The sequence below is a fragment of the Rousettus aegyptiacus genome, unplaced genomic scaffold (assembly GCF_014176215.1).
Source record: "Rousettus aegyptiacus isolate mRouAeg1 unplaced genomic scaffold, mRouAeg1.p scaffold_m13_p_3, whole genome shotgun sequence".
Taxonomy (NCBI): domain Eukaryota; kingdom Metazoa; phylum Chordata; class Mammalia; order Chiroptera; family Pteropodidae; genus Rousettus; species Rousettus aegyptiacus.
This window is the reverse complement of record NW_023416306.1, coordinates 16,617,315-16,629,754: the sequence shown is the minus strand read 5'-3', so window position 1 is coordinate 16,629,754 and position 12,440 is coordinate 16,617,315. Positions and strand designations below refer to the sequence as shown.

General features: G+C 56.9%; 1 protein-coding gene across 4 annotated transcripts in view; it reads left to right on the top strand.

Annotated features, from left to right (window-relative positions):
* The window catches only part of COL27A1 (collagen type XXVII alpha 1 chain), a 133,813-nt gene that overhangs the window by 94,620 nt on the left and 26,753 nt on the right, over window positions 1-12,440 (top strand). For all 4 annotated transcript variants that reach the window (XR_004956203.1, XR_004956202.1, XM_036238414.1 and 1 more), the window contains exons 29-37: window positions 1,430-1,483; window positions 2,027-2,071; window positions 2,155-2,199; window positions 2,472-2,525; window positions 3,648-3,701; window positions 4,539-4,592; window positions 5,872-5,925; window positions 7,415-7,468; window positions 11,252-11,359. Coding sequence is in view for 2 of the 4 variants with exons in the window: in XM_036238414.1 (XP_036094307.1) it covers window positions 1,430-1,483; window positions 2,027-2,071; window positions 2,155-2,199; window positions 2,472-2,525; window positions 3,648-3,701; window positions 4,539-4,592; window positions 5,872-5,925; window positions 7,415-7,468; window positions 11,252-11,359 (522 nt within the window). In the remaining 2 variants the exon portion in view is untranslated. The remainder of the gene's footprint in view (window positions 1-1,429; window positions 1,484-2,026; window positions 2,072-2,154; window positions 2,200-2,471; window positions 2,526-3,647; window positions 3,702-4,538; window positions 4,593-5,871; window positions 5,926-7,414; window positions 7,469-11,251; window positions 11,360-12,440) is intronic.

The window sequence follows — 12,440 nt, the reverse complement described above, 5'->3', positions numbered from 1 at the left end:
CTGCTGAGCCATCCCTGTGTCCGCACCCCTGGGGAGGCTGTAGCCTCCACTGGCAGAGCCACATTTTATTAGGCACTTATATAGGCCAGGAGCTGGGCTGCCCGTGGGCATTATTTCCTGCCTTGAGGCCGAGATTTCTCATCCCCATTTCTGAGATGAGAGAAGTGAGGCTCAGTGAGGAGCAGTCACGTGTCCCTGAGGCACATTTCCTGAGCACCACGGTGCCTGGCGCTGGACCCCACTGGGCTCCAGGCCTGGAGACACTGGGAACAGACTCCCAGCTGAACCGCTGGCTGTAGCCCCTTGGTCTCCAGTCTTCATTTACTTAATCAGTGAGGCACTAGTTAACGCTATGGCGTGGACTTGAAGCATCTGGAGCCCCAGGCAGCTGATAAGAGGAATTCCCACTTTTATGCCTCAGTTATTAATAAGTGGGGTTTCCTTGTTTTCTCATCCCTCATCCTCCTTCCACCCAGGCACGTCCCTGGCCCCCTTTTGTCTCCTTGCTCCCGTGCTGGGTGGGCCAGCCTCTGTCACGGGATCCTCTTTGTCTCCCTAACACAGCACCTCTGATCCCCTACAGAGCAGACTGTTCTCCTTTTCCAGGGGACCCTATCCACCCCACGGAGGGGAAACATGGGCCAGTGGGGAGAGCCCTGGAGGGGTACCAGCTGCTAATGTGCTCAGAGACCTTAGGCGAGTCACTGCCCTTGCCTTGGCCTCAGTGTTGCCATCTGTGCAGTGAGGGGAGGGGGAATTCCATCTGCCCTGGGGGCCTCCCAGTTTTCAAAAGATCAAGAAGCCTGTCTTGAGGGTCAGACCTGAGCCCAGAACTCCAGGGAACAGCTGCCTGACCCCTGGCCTGTTCCTGCCTCCTCCTCGCTTGAGCTAGGCCAGATTGTCTTGCACACCTGGCTGGAGAGGGGCCTGTTCCACACATCTGGCCACATGTGGATCCTCCCCAGGTCCTGCTCTGTCAGTTTCTCCAAGGGCTGTGTGCCGTACAACTGTTTCTGCCCAAATGTGCTCTGGAAAGAACATGCAACAGGAGAGTCTGAAGACCTGGCTGCGGGGACTTGGCCATGTGTCTCACGCTCTGCCCCTCAGTCTCCACGTCTGTGAAATGGGTTGGCCAGCTGATCCCCAAGGCCTCTCTAAACGGGTTTAGATGCACCACCAGCCCCATTCTGGAATGGCAGGGCCTCTAGCCGTGTCCCCCCACTGCGAGCCCTCCGCAGAGCCATCGCTGCAGGCACATTGCACAGGGGTGACCCACTCGGGGCGGGAATTCGTGGGAAGTGGGAGGAGGAAGGGCGCCCTGGGCTCGTACAGGGACAGGCCAAAGGCTCTGGGCAGCCCTGTCCTCCTGGTTCCCAGCCCGAGGGAGACCCCTGCTGTCCACTGTGCTAGTCCCTTTTTCCTGTTCCAGGGCCCCCGAGGACCAGATGGACCAGCTGGGGAGCAGGGGTCCCAGGGCCTGAAGGTATGGATCCCCGTGACTTGTCCTTTCTATCACCTCCCGTGCTGGGTCAGGCATCCAGGAAGCAGGGCTCACACCCTCCTCTGCAGAAGGCCCCTGGAAGAGAGTCTCCGAAAGGCTGTAGGGCAGTTCCTGAGAGCTCATGGGGCCACCCATTCCGGCCTCCCCTCTACCTGCAAGCCCCAAGCATGGGGCTGGGGGAGGGAGAAAGAGCTTTGAGACAGTGAAAGTGAGAGAAAGCATGTGAATGAGAAAGAGCATGGGAGCCTGTCACTGGGACTCCCAAACTCCACCAGGGACCCTGAGGGCCGAGGCCGCTCCTGTTTCCATCAGGAGCTCGGGGTCCTTGGTTTTCTACCCAGAGCACCTGGTGACGATGGCGAGCCACTCCCTCTGCTGGGCCTTAGTTTCCCACCAGCACGCTGGGGGAGGGGTGGATGCTGTGATCCTGTGGTTCCTCGTCTCTCCCATGGGAGCGCGGGTCCCCTTTCCTTGAAGGGGCCTCCCAAGTACCCGGCCCACCTTGGAGTGCTTTGCTTCCTGCAGGGCCCTCCAGGACCACAGGGCAGACCCGGCCAGCCTGGGCAGCAGGTACGTCAGGCCACGGCTGCCAGCCCCCCGCCCGCTCCCTGCCTTGTGACATGTGCCTCTAACGAACCCAAATGTGCTTCCAGGGTGCGGCTGGCGAGCGAGGGCACTCGGGCACGCGAGGCTTTCCTGTAAGTAGGCCTGGTCCTCGAACTTCCGTGGGGCCATGTGGGGGAGATAAAAGCCCTTTTAGCCAAATTCCCCTCCTGCTGTGGAAACCCCAAGGTTCCTGTTGCCCACTCTCTTTGCTGAAGACCCTCTAGCACGTCTCTTCCCCTGGCACTCAGTCTTCCCATCCGTCACCCAGCAGAGGATGCTATGATGGCTTGACTGAGGCCAAGGGGACAGGACAGGCAGTGGAGAGGAGACCATGGAGGGACTAAGGTCACTTTTGTCTCTGCAGGGCATCCCGGGTCCTTCCGGCCCGCCAGGCACCAAGGGCCTCCCAGGAGAACCGGTGAGTGCCCTTCCCCTCCCTCTTTGCATCTTTGTCCTGGCAGGCTGGTCTCAGATAGGCTGCTCACCTCGGGCTGTGGGCCAGGGCGGGTCACGCAAGGAGAGAGGCTGGAGAGCGACTGTGCTGGGCCTGATGGGACAGGCTGTGGAGGGTGCAGCGAGCCCTGGCAGGGGAGCTCTGGAGCTCCAGGTTGAGTCTAAGTGTTCTTGCCCTCCAGCCTCAGTTTTCTGGCCGGTAAAATGGGAATAATGGTCCTAGCTTGATATCCTGTCATGAGGAGCAAGTGAGAAAATGTGTTTAGCATGCTCGGCACGGTGAAAAGTGGAGGGAGAGGAGAAGCGTTGGAGGAAGGGAGGGAGGGAAGATGAGAGTAAATTAATAAGCTGACTGGGAACTGCAGAGCCCGGCATGGCTGGAGGGGAGAGAGCCGGACGTGCGGTGGGGAAGGGCGGGAGGAGGCCCTGCTTTGGAGAGACCTTATTCCAAGGGCAATAGGAGCCACTGAAGGGTTCAAAACAGAGGGACCCTTCAGAAGCATGACTGTGGGGGACAGCCCAAGTGTCAGGGAGGCCCGTGAGGAGGCCGTGGAGTGGCACTGCTGGAGACGGAGAGGAGAGGACAGTCTCCAGGGACTCTGGAGAAGGAGTCCCCAGCGGGGCCGGGGGAGTGCAGGAGGCTCCTGCCCGCTGGGCCGTGCAGCTCCGCATCTTCAGGCCCGGCAGATGCCCTTTAGAAGAGTGGCTTGATCGGCGGGGGGGGGGGGGGGGGGGGGGGGGGGGGGGGCAGGGGCGGGGTTTCCAGGGGTGGATCCATGATGGAGGGGCATCTTGGCAGAGGGAACAGACTGAGCAAGGCTCCAGAGCTGGAAGGTTTCTGAACGGGGGAGGACCCTGCTCGGCGTTCGATAGGCGAACAGGCGCGTGTCCAGACGGATTGGAGGGATGTGCCGGAGACACCAGGACCCTCTGCGTGGCCCGGGTCGGGTGCGGGCTGCAGAGTCCCAGGTTTTGTGGGCGATCGCTCTCACCTACCCCTCTGGATGCATCATCAAGTCTTGGACCTCAGACCAAGAGGGCCCAGGCTGGCTTCTCCCAACTGTCTGTGCGTCTGTCTGTCTTCCAGGGCCCTCAGGGACCCCAGGGACCAATTGGCCCTCCAGGAGAAATGGGACCCAAGGTGAGTGTGAGGGACCCTTGTTTATCCCATGATGCTGCTGGGAAGGTATCAGCCCCTCTCGGTTGGCTTCCTTAGGGGGTCCCTGTCCTGCCCTGGGCAGGTAGTCATGCCTTGTGCTGCAGAGATGGAAGGGTAGGCACCTGGCAGAGAGGATAGATGTACCCTAATAGCGTAGGGCGAGGAGCTGGGCTCCCGGTCCCGGCGCAGTAGGTGGAATGCAGGGGTGCCAGGACCTTAAGGAGAGTTGACAGTGTCTCACTTTTGGCACCAGGGAAAGCGGCAATGCCCCCGCCCCCACCCTGTTGGGCTTTCAGCCCAGCCCAGGTGTGACTGCAGAGCCTGCCCTCTTACGGTCATGTATCGAAGAGCTTGGAAGGGCCCTCAGATACCCCTGCATTATCCAGAGGAGAAAACCGAGTCCCAGGGTTTATACAAGGGCTGCAGCCATGACGATGGTGATAACTCAGGACCCCTTCCTGCCGTTGTCCTCCTGGCCCGGCCGCAAAGAAAAGGGCTAGACTCACTCAGCCCTGATCACAGCATCCACTGGCTTCCTCCCCTGGCCTTATGTGAATCATGAAATTTTCCTCTTCATGCTTGCCAAGGGACTCCTAATGTGGTAAACCACACTCGTGGGGAGGAGGGAGAAGGCTCCAGCAGCCTCTGCGGAGACCCAAGGCTCAGCAGCCTGGGCCCAATTACCCACCTTCCCCTCAGCTCAGCTCCAAGCTCCAAGACGGCTCTGTGTCTCCCATGCTGTGTGACCTCGGGTGCATCCCTTGTCCTTACATTCGAGGGCCAGCCTCTGGTCCAGGGACCAATAGCATTTTCTTACAGGGGCCACCGGGTGCAGTGGGAGAACCGGGCCTTCCTGGGGAAGCCGGGATGAAGGTAAGGCAGGATGAAAGAAGAGCAAAATGACTTGCTGAAACCAGCTTTCCGCCGGCGGCCACGTCCACCCCGACCCTCCCGCCCCACTGCGCCCGGACGAGAAACAAGCGTTTTTTTGTGCCCAAGATAATGGATTCTCTGTGCACCTGGTGGGGAGTGGGTCCTGGCCATGGCCACAGCGGCGGGCCCAGCCGGCCCAGAGCCCTCGCCCCCGCCCCCAACCCAGCAATGTTTTCTCTGGCACCTGCCCCTGCCCCCACGCTAGGTCGGCAGTACCCTCAGCCTCCCGCGATACCATCTGCATTTCGGTACCCATGCCCCTCATTACCTGCCAGGAAACAGGCGCCCATTGATACATGGGCTCTGGAGAGAGCAGCCCCCTCCCTGCTGTTGGAAGAGGATCCCGCTCACTGTGCAGGCCCCGGAGCTGATGAGCGATGCTGGCGGCCTGAGGGCATTGTTGAGGCAGGGCCTGGGGGAGCCCTCGAGAGGCTGTGGGACTTAAGGCAGATCACTACCCGCCCCCCCCCGACCTGCACCTGAGTCTCAGCCTTTCAGAGGGAGTTGGACCAGGCCTGAGACTAACAGTCTTGGCTTAGTTTCAGGTTCCTGTGCTCGAACAATGCAGAAAACCACCCCACCTATAAAACAGATAGAAGTGGGACTGTGGGTTGGGGCAGAGCTGGGGGTTCAGAGCTCCGTCTCCTCCTCGTGCCCCAGACGCCATCACGGAGGGAGTAAAACTTGCAAATCCCAGCAGGAGGAAGACCCTTTTGGGTCTCTTGGTGTGGGGAAGGAAGGTGTGCATGGCTGTGATTCTGGCTCATTTAGGGCCTCTTCATCGTTGGGTCTCTTGCCAAGGTTTTCAGGAAGCGTAAAGGAGGTGGCCAGCCAGAGTGGCCATCTCTGCACCTGATACTCTCTGGAGCCAGACTACCTGGGTTTGCATCCTGAGCTTGTCACTTACTAGCCACGAACTTGAGCTAGTTCTTTAACCACGCAGCCCCTCAGTTTCTTTATGAAAGAAAATATCTACCTTGGTAGGGCTTTTGTGAGAATTAATTTGCTGTGTAAATGCAAATGTGATGGTGGTGGTGGTGGTGGTGTCAGCGTGGCCAGGGCTGACTTAGGGGAGGGGCTCTGGCTGGCATTTTATAATTCTCTTTGGTTTGGGGGAAGAAGGAGCTGGCCAGCTCCCCAACACCAAATCAGAGCTGATGGTGAGGGCTAGCGCCAGACCTACCCATCTCCCCATGGACTTGTGTTTGGTTTCTCCTAGGGTGACCTTGGGCCTCTGGGCACCCTTGGGGAGCAGGGCCTCATTGGGCAGCGGGTAAGTCAAAACAAATTCATTCTCCCTGGAGAGCAACCCCCAGGGGTATTTGGGTAGAGAGAAGGGCTTAACTCAACCTCCCTGAGTCTCAGTTTCCTCGCCTGCAGAAATAGACCATGAGTCTCGTCTAGTCTCTCTTGGTGGCTCAGCATTTCCACAGTGTAGAGGTGCTCTTTGAAGAAAAATATTCTGTGGTTGAAATGTTTGGGACTCACTGCATGCTCAGTGTTCCCTCTAACACATTAGCAGTAGAATTTTTCAAGGCTCTAAGAAGGCCTGCAACTAAGAAATTGGTTTGTTTGAGATTAATCCAGGATCTCCAAACTAATTTGGCCTCCCAGTGCTTTTTTTTGAAAAACACTCATCATCCTTGAAAACTGTCCCATGGAAGGTTATCTTCCCTTTTTCCGTAAGAAACCTACAATGCTCATCTTTCTCTAAGAAGCCCCAGCATGCCTCCGTGTCCACCTCTCTATGCTCTTGCCCTGTGATAAGGTCCCTGCCTGAATGTGGACCCCTGGGATGCTGTGAGGGATACAGAGCAGGCATCCTCTAGCATCTTACAGATGGGGAGGTGGGGCCCAAGAGTGAGGAGGAGTTAGTGTGGGTCTCATTTCATGGGATGTCGAACCCCCAAGCCAAGTCTCATTTCTCATCTTTCCTTTTTTCCAATGTCTCATGTTACCCTCTGCCCAAAGGTAACAGAGACTCCACAAACTGAGTTAGGACGTAGAAGGGGAGGGGAAGCCCACAGGGCAAGAGAGGGTGAGTGTGGAGCCTGAAGCCTTAACATGGCAAATCTTATGTGTCGATGGAGATTGATCAGCACAGTCTTCTTGGAAAACCACATTGAGAAGTGCCTGGAGGCTCCATCTAAGCGTAGTAGGAAAGCAAATGATGAGCCCACTGTGTGCCCTGCCCATCCCAGGGCACTGGGGACACAGCAGTGAGTAACAGAAGACCTTGTTCTCGTGGAGCCACGTTCTAGTGGATCAGCTAGTGGTGTCGGCCACAGGCGCAAGATGGGCAAACTAAGAAAACGAATGCAGGAGGGCTGAGTAGCTTGTTTGTAGTCAAACCGCCAGTGGATGGGAAACCCGGTGGGGACCTTGAGGTCTGCCTGACGTCAAAGCCTTTCTCAGCCACTAGGCCTTCCGGTCCAGCCAGCCAGCCTAGACACTGGCGTCTAGGATGGCTCCGCCACCCGACTCCCTAACTCGAGGCCTTGTGCTGCCCCCACCTCAGCCCACCCTGCGGACAGCAGGCTGTTTGAGGGCCTGGACCCCCTTTCTGGGAGCTGAGTGGGTGACTCAACTCTCCCGTTCATTCACTGATTCAGCCGCCCACTGTGTGTGTGCCGGGCGCTCTGGGGCCGCATTGCCTAGAGACCGGGGTTTGGTGTTCTGCCCCAGGGAGGGGGAGGAAGTAAAAGCAGGTGGGGCCCACTCCCCAGTCAGGTATCCTTGTCTTTCCCCACCACCCTTTCCAGGGAGAGCCAGGCCTTGAGGGCGACAATGGCCCTGCAGGGCCCGACGGGCTGAAGGTAAGTGTCCTTCCGGTGCAGGGTCTGGGGAGGAGGGGGTGTTCTGGACCTGCCTCCCATCTAAGACCTGAGTTTCTCCTGGAAGCGCGTGTTGCCAAGAAGCTCTGGCAGCAGACCTGCGGCTGGCTCCCACTGAGAGCAGGGTGGGTGAGGACGAGCCCGCCCACTGCTCACCCCCCACCCTGCCTGCTGTCCCGCACCCTGCCCAGGGGGTGGGGAACCATCCCCTCCCTTTGCTCCCTGCTTCCCTTCTCCTCGAAACTGCAGCTTCTCTTGGCCAAGAGTGGTACCTGCACATCCACTCTATGCCAGGCCCGGAGCCAGCGCCTTTATTATTGATTATCTCCTAAACACCCTAAAAGATCAGGAAAATAATAATCACTACCCATGGCCTGTAAGCCACTACTTATGGAGGACTAGTCACACATGTACCAGGTACTGTGCTAAGTCTTTTATATGAATCACCTTGATCAACGCTATGACGTATGTTCTGTCTTTAGATAAGGAAATCGAGACTCAGAGAGGTTACAGCTAGTAATTAGCTCACCAAAGACCCAAGCCTTGGCTCGGTCTCTGCACCACATGCCCGTACTGGAGGTGAAGAGACTGAGGCTCAGAGGGAGGCAGAGGTATATTCATCCAGCATCTGTTGCTCTAAGTGGAGGATCCAAAACTCAAACCCAGGGCTCGCTGACCTCGAAACCCATGAGCCTAACCCAGACCTGCTGTGTCCCAGAGATTCATCTGTCAGCTACAGATGCTGGAAACTTGGGGTGCTGGAGCTCCCCCGAAGCACTTAGGAGGCGGGCACTGCTCTGACTCACCAGCACCCTCTCTAGCTCAGGCCTTTCCCTGGCGTCCATCTCTGACACAAAGGGTGGGCTTTCCCCAGAGCTGACCTGTCACACTGAATGTCAGCTCCCCAGCCCAGGGTCCCAAGTACCATGTCCCAAGATTCCCTCTGTCATCTCTTTACTCTCATGTGACCTCAGCTAAGCACCACTGTTCTCTGGGCCTGAGTTTCCCCATCCCTAGACCTCTACCTCCGCCGCCCTGTCCCCACAGTTGCTCTGGGTCAGGGGCTTCCCCCTCTCAGAGGAAGCCTGGTGACAGGCCCCTGGAGGGCTCTGCAGCTGCCCGCGTTTCTCTTACAAAGGCGAGAGCGCCCCCTGTCTGCCATCTGTCTGCCTCTCTACCTTCCAGCCCTGCTGCATCCCAGGGCATAACCTGAGCATTTGAGGGCCCTTCTACACCCTTTGCCAAGTGTCCGCTCACTGTTTGGTGATGTTTAAGAACATTCTGGCTAAAATGCTTCTGTACTCACCCTGTTCTTGCACCACCTGCCTTAAGAGCTTTACGTGAATTAACCCATTTGATCCTCCCAGCAACCCTATGAGCTAGATACATTAGCGTCCCCATTTGACAAATGAAGAAACTGAGGCACGACGTGGAGGCCTGCTCCCCTTCTGGGCAGCCACCTTTCTTCTCCTTGGAATCATGGCTTAGGTGGCATGGGAGGGGGTCTCTGGGCCTGGTGCCTCATGGTCTTTCCTGCCCCCCTGTTGTGGCTCCTTGGTCCTAGCTGCTTCCTCTTTAAATTCCTCCAAAGCCAGTTTTCCCCCAGTCCCTGGGCCAAAGCAGTGGCGCAGTGTGCAGCATCTTCCCCGGTCCTCGCGTGGAGCCCAGGAGAGAACCTGTTCTCGTTATGGTGTTCGTCGAGAATCACCTTTATGGTGAAAACATGGCCCGTGGCACTTTATAGTTTACGGAGTGCTTTTCTGCCGATCATCTCTCCAGAGTTTGCTGACGATTCGCTGGTGGAGGTGACTGTGGCGGTGACTCTTTGTCACAGCTAACCTTTACCCAGGGCGAGTGCCAGACGCTGTGCTGAGCTGTTTACACGGAGCATCTCAGTCCTCACAGTAACACCGTGGCGCTTAGTTTACAGATGAGGACACTTGTCCAGAGGCGCACAGCTACTGAGAGGTGTCAACAAGATGCGAACTTAGGCGGTGTCACCGGGGCTGAGGGAGGTATTGTCCCCAGAGCACGGAATCTTGGAATTAGAAGGAATCAGAGCTTCGGGCTCTCACCCGCGCCCTGCCACTGACTTACGTGTGGTGATGGGAAGTCTCTGACTCTCTTTGGGCCTCAGTTTCCCCGTCTATTAATTAAAAGAGTTGAGCTAGGCAGCCTATAAGGCTCTTCTGAACATTGGAAGATATCCTAGGATATGGGGATTCTCTAGGATCCCCCAGAGTCTATTTTGCATAGAATCCATGAGGAGCCCAGAAAGTGGGGGTCTTCAGGACCCAGGCTGGGGCCCTTTGCTGAAAACCAGCCCAGCCCACCTGGAACCGGCTGCCTGCCTCTGAGAGCTAGGAGAGCAGGCGACCAGGGGTGACGGGCCAGAAGGGGAATCCTGGAGCCAAGGGGATCTGTGAGAGGATCATCAGGGCCAGCCCCCTGTCTCCATGCCAGGCCCCGCTTAGAACCTGAGACTCTCAGTGCGAAGGGACCTCAGAAACCAACCTGCCTGACCCCTTCTTGGTGCCCAGATCTGTTCTGCACCGGCCCATGCCTCAGCCTGGAGTCTCCCTCTTTCATCTGTGTCATCCCTGGACCTCTCCATTGGGAAGTTCTCCCCGGCTGAGCCGGAAACGGCCCTGGCAATCCCCCGCGCCAGCCCCCTGCGCCCAGAGCCCAGACGCCAGCAGGGCCGCCCCGCAGTGCGCATTCTCCACGGTCCTGTTCCCACGCTCGGCTTCATGCCCTTCGAGCCCGCCCTTTCTCCAGGATGCACACCAGTTGATCAGTGTCCCTCGTAAAGTGTGATGCCAGGAAACAAAACTAGCATAGACACCCTACTTCTTCAAGCCTGCTCCCCACGCACCCCTTCCTGGTGCCCATGACTTTATACTCTCTCCCGAGGACCTCTCTGAAGTCACAGCTGAGCCCCTTTTAGACTAGCTGCAGGTCCCACCAGGCCTGCCAGCCCCGGCCTATGCTGCTCTCCTGACAGCTGCACTACCTCCTGGGGCATGGCCTGGAAATGGCAAGTGGTATATAAATGCCATCCACTCAGCAGGGGCAGTGTTCTGCAGTCAGTGAGGGTGACGGCCACACAGAGCAGACAGCAGTGGGAGAACGTGTTCACAGCAGAGTAAAGCGTGAACAAAAAAATGATGGAAACCGCTCAGTCCGATCGGTTATGCTTTTTCAAGCTTAGTTTACTGCTAACTGGGTTCCTTCCCTTTCACTGCTCTGAGCTTAGTGCACAGCAACCAAAACGATGATCTCTCACTATTAATGCTGTGAAGTGTTTTCATGTGAGCAAAGGTTGTTAGTGCAATTCAGAAAAGTGGGAAAACTTATGAGAGACAGAAATGGGTGAATTTTTTTCTTTATAAAAATTTATTTCAGCCTATTACCATTCTTGTCCTCCCCATGTGTCCTCATTGGAGAGAAATGGCCCTAGTCCCCTGAACCTGGCTCTTGCTTGTGAACTTTGTGGGGTAGACGTGGTCAGGGTCTTCCTTCTCTTCCCTGACCCATCCCCTCCTGAGTCCAGGCTTGGACACTAGAAACTGTCATGTCGAGGATGTCCCCTGTGCCAGCGGAGCCATGCTGGCCTGATCCTTTCACCAACTCAGAGAACCATCAGGAAATCTAGGAGCTGGTTGGCTGTGGACATCTGAACGGAGCCCTGAGGTTTGGGCCCTCTGCTAGGCTTGGTGACTAATTCATTCTCTCTCTCTCTCTCTCTCTTCTCCTCATGCCCAGGGGGACAGGGGTGACCCAGGGCCTGATGGTGAGCATGGTGAGAAGGGCCAGGAGGGACTGATGGGCGAGGACGGGCCCCCTGGCCCCCCTGGCATCACTGGAGTCCGGGTGAGTGTGCATGGCTACGTGCCAGTACTTGGGGCTCCTGGGAGCAAATAACACTGAGTCTATTCAGACAGTTGGATGGGAGGCCTTTTGGTGGCAGCCACCTAAGGGTCTTCTGCTGTGTCCATCCTCCCTTGCCTAAACCTCCCAAGGCTCCTGAGTGCCCTCAGAGTAAGATCACTGCCCTTGGCCTGGCTTCTGTGCCCTGCACGAACTTGGCCCCTGCGGACCTGGTCCTGTCCAACCCCCATATTCGGCTACCCTGAATTTAGCAGGGACAATTCAGCAGGAGGAACACTGGCCCAATTCTCCATCAGTAACTTGCTGTGTGTCATTTCACTTGTCCTTGCCCTCTCTGGGTCCTGCCCTAGGTACGATGAAGGATTTGGAAGGAATGTGTATTGAAATCGCTTTGAGTTCCAATGTTCCAGAAGCCTTTTCCTAGTGAGCTTTTGAGTATCACGGCTGTGTGCTGGGGACCAACATGTGGCAGAAGTAGTCCTGGACCCAGAGTCCAAAGAGTGAGGTCTGGCTTAATCACCCACTCTGTGTGACCTTGAGCAAATCACTGCCTCTCTCTGAGCCTTGGTTTTCTCATCTATGAAGAGCTGATGAAACTTTGGATAAGGGAGGCACTTTATAAGATGCACCCAAAATATAACAGATTGCTTTGACGAATTTGGAGGAGGAAACGACTGGAAGCTGATGGTGGTGGTCATGACGGTGGTCATGGCGGTCTTGGTGGCGGTGGTGATGCTGCTGGTGGCGTTAATGGTGGAGATGGCTGGTGATGGTGGTGTTGGTGTTCGTGGCGGTGGTGGTGGCGGTGGTGGTAGGGATGGCTGTGCGGCGATGATAATAACGGCGGTAACGCTGGTGATGCTGGTGGCAGTGGCAGAGGCAGAGGCGATGACAATGGGCGCGATGACGCGGGTGGCTTTAGCGGCGGCGGTGGTAGCAGCGTCATGTCCATGTTTTGCTGTCACTCCCAGTGCTCACATACTGGAACCAGAGAAAGGTTCACTGAGGCCAGACTGAGTGTCGGGTGACAGAGGTGGTGAGAACCCTGTATTTAAGTCTCTTT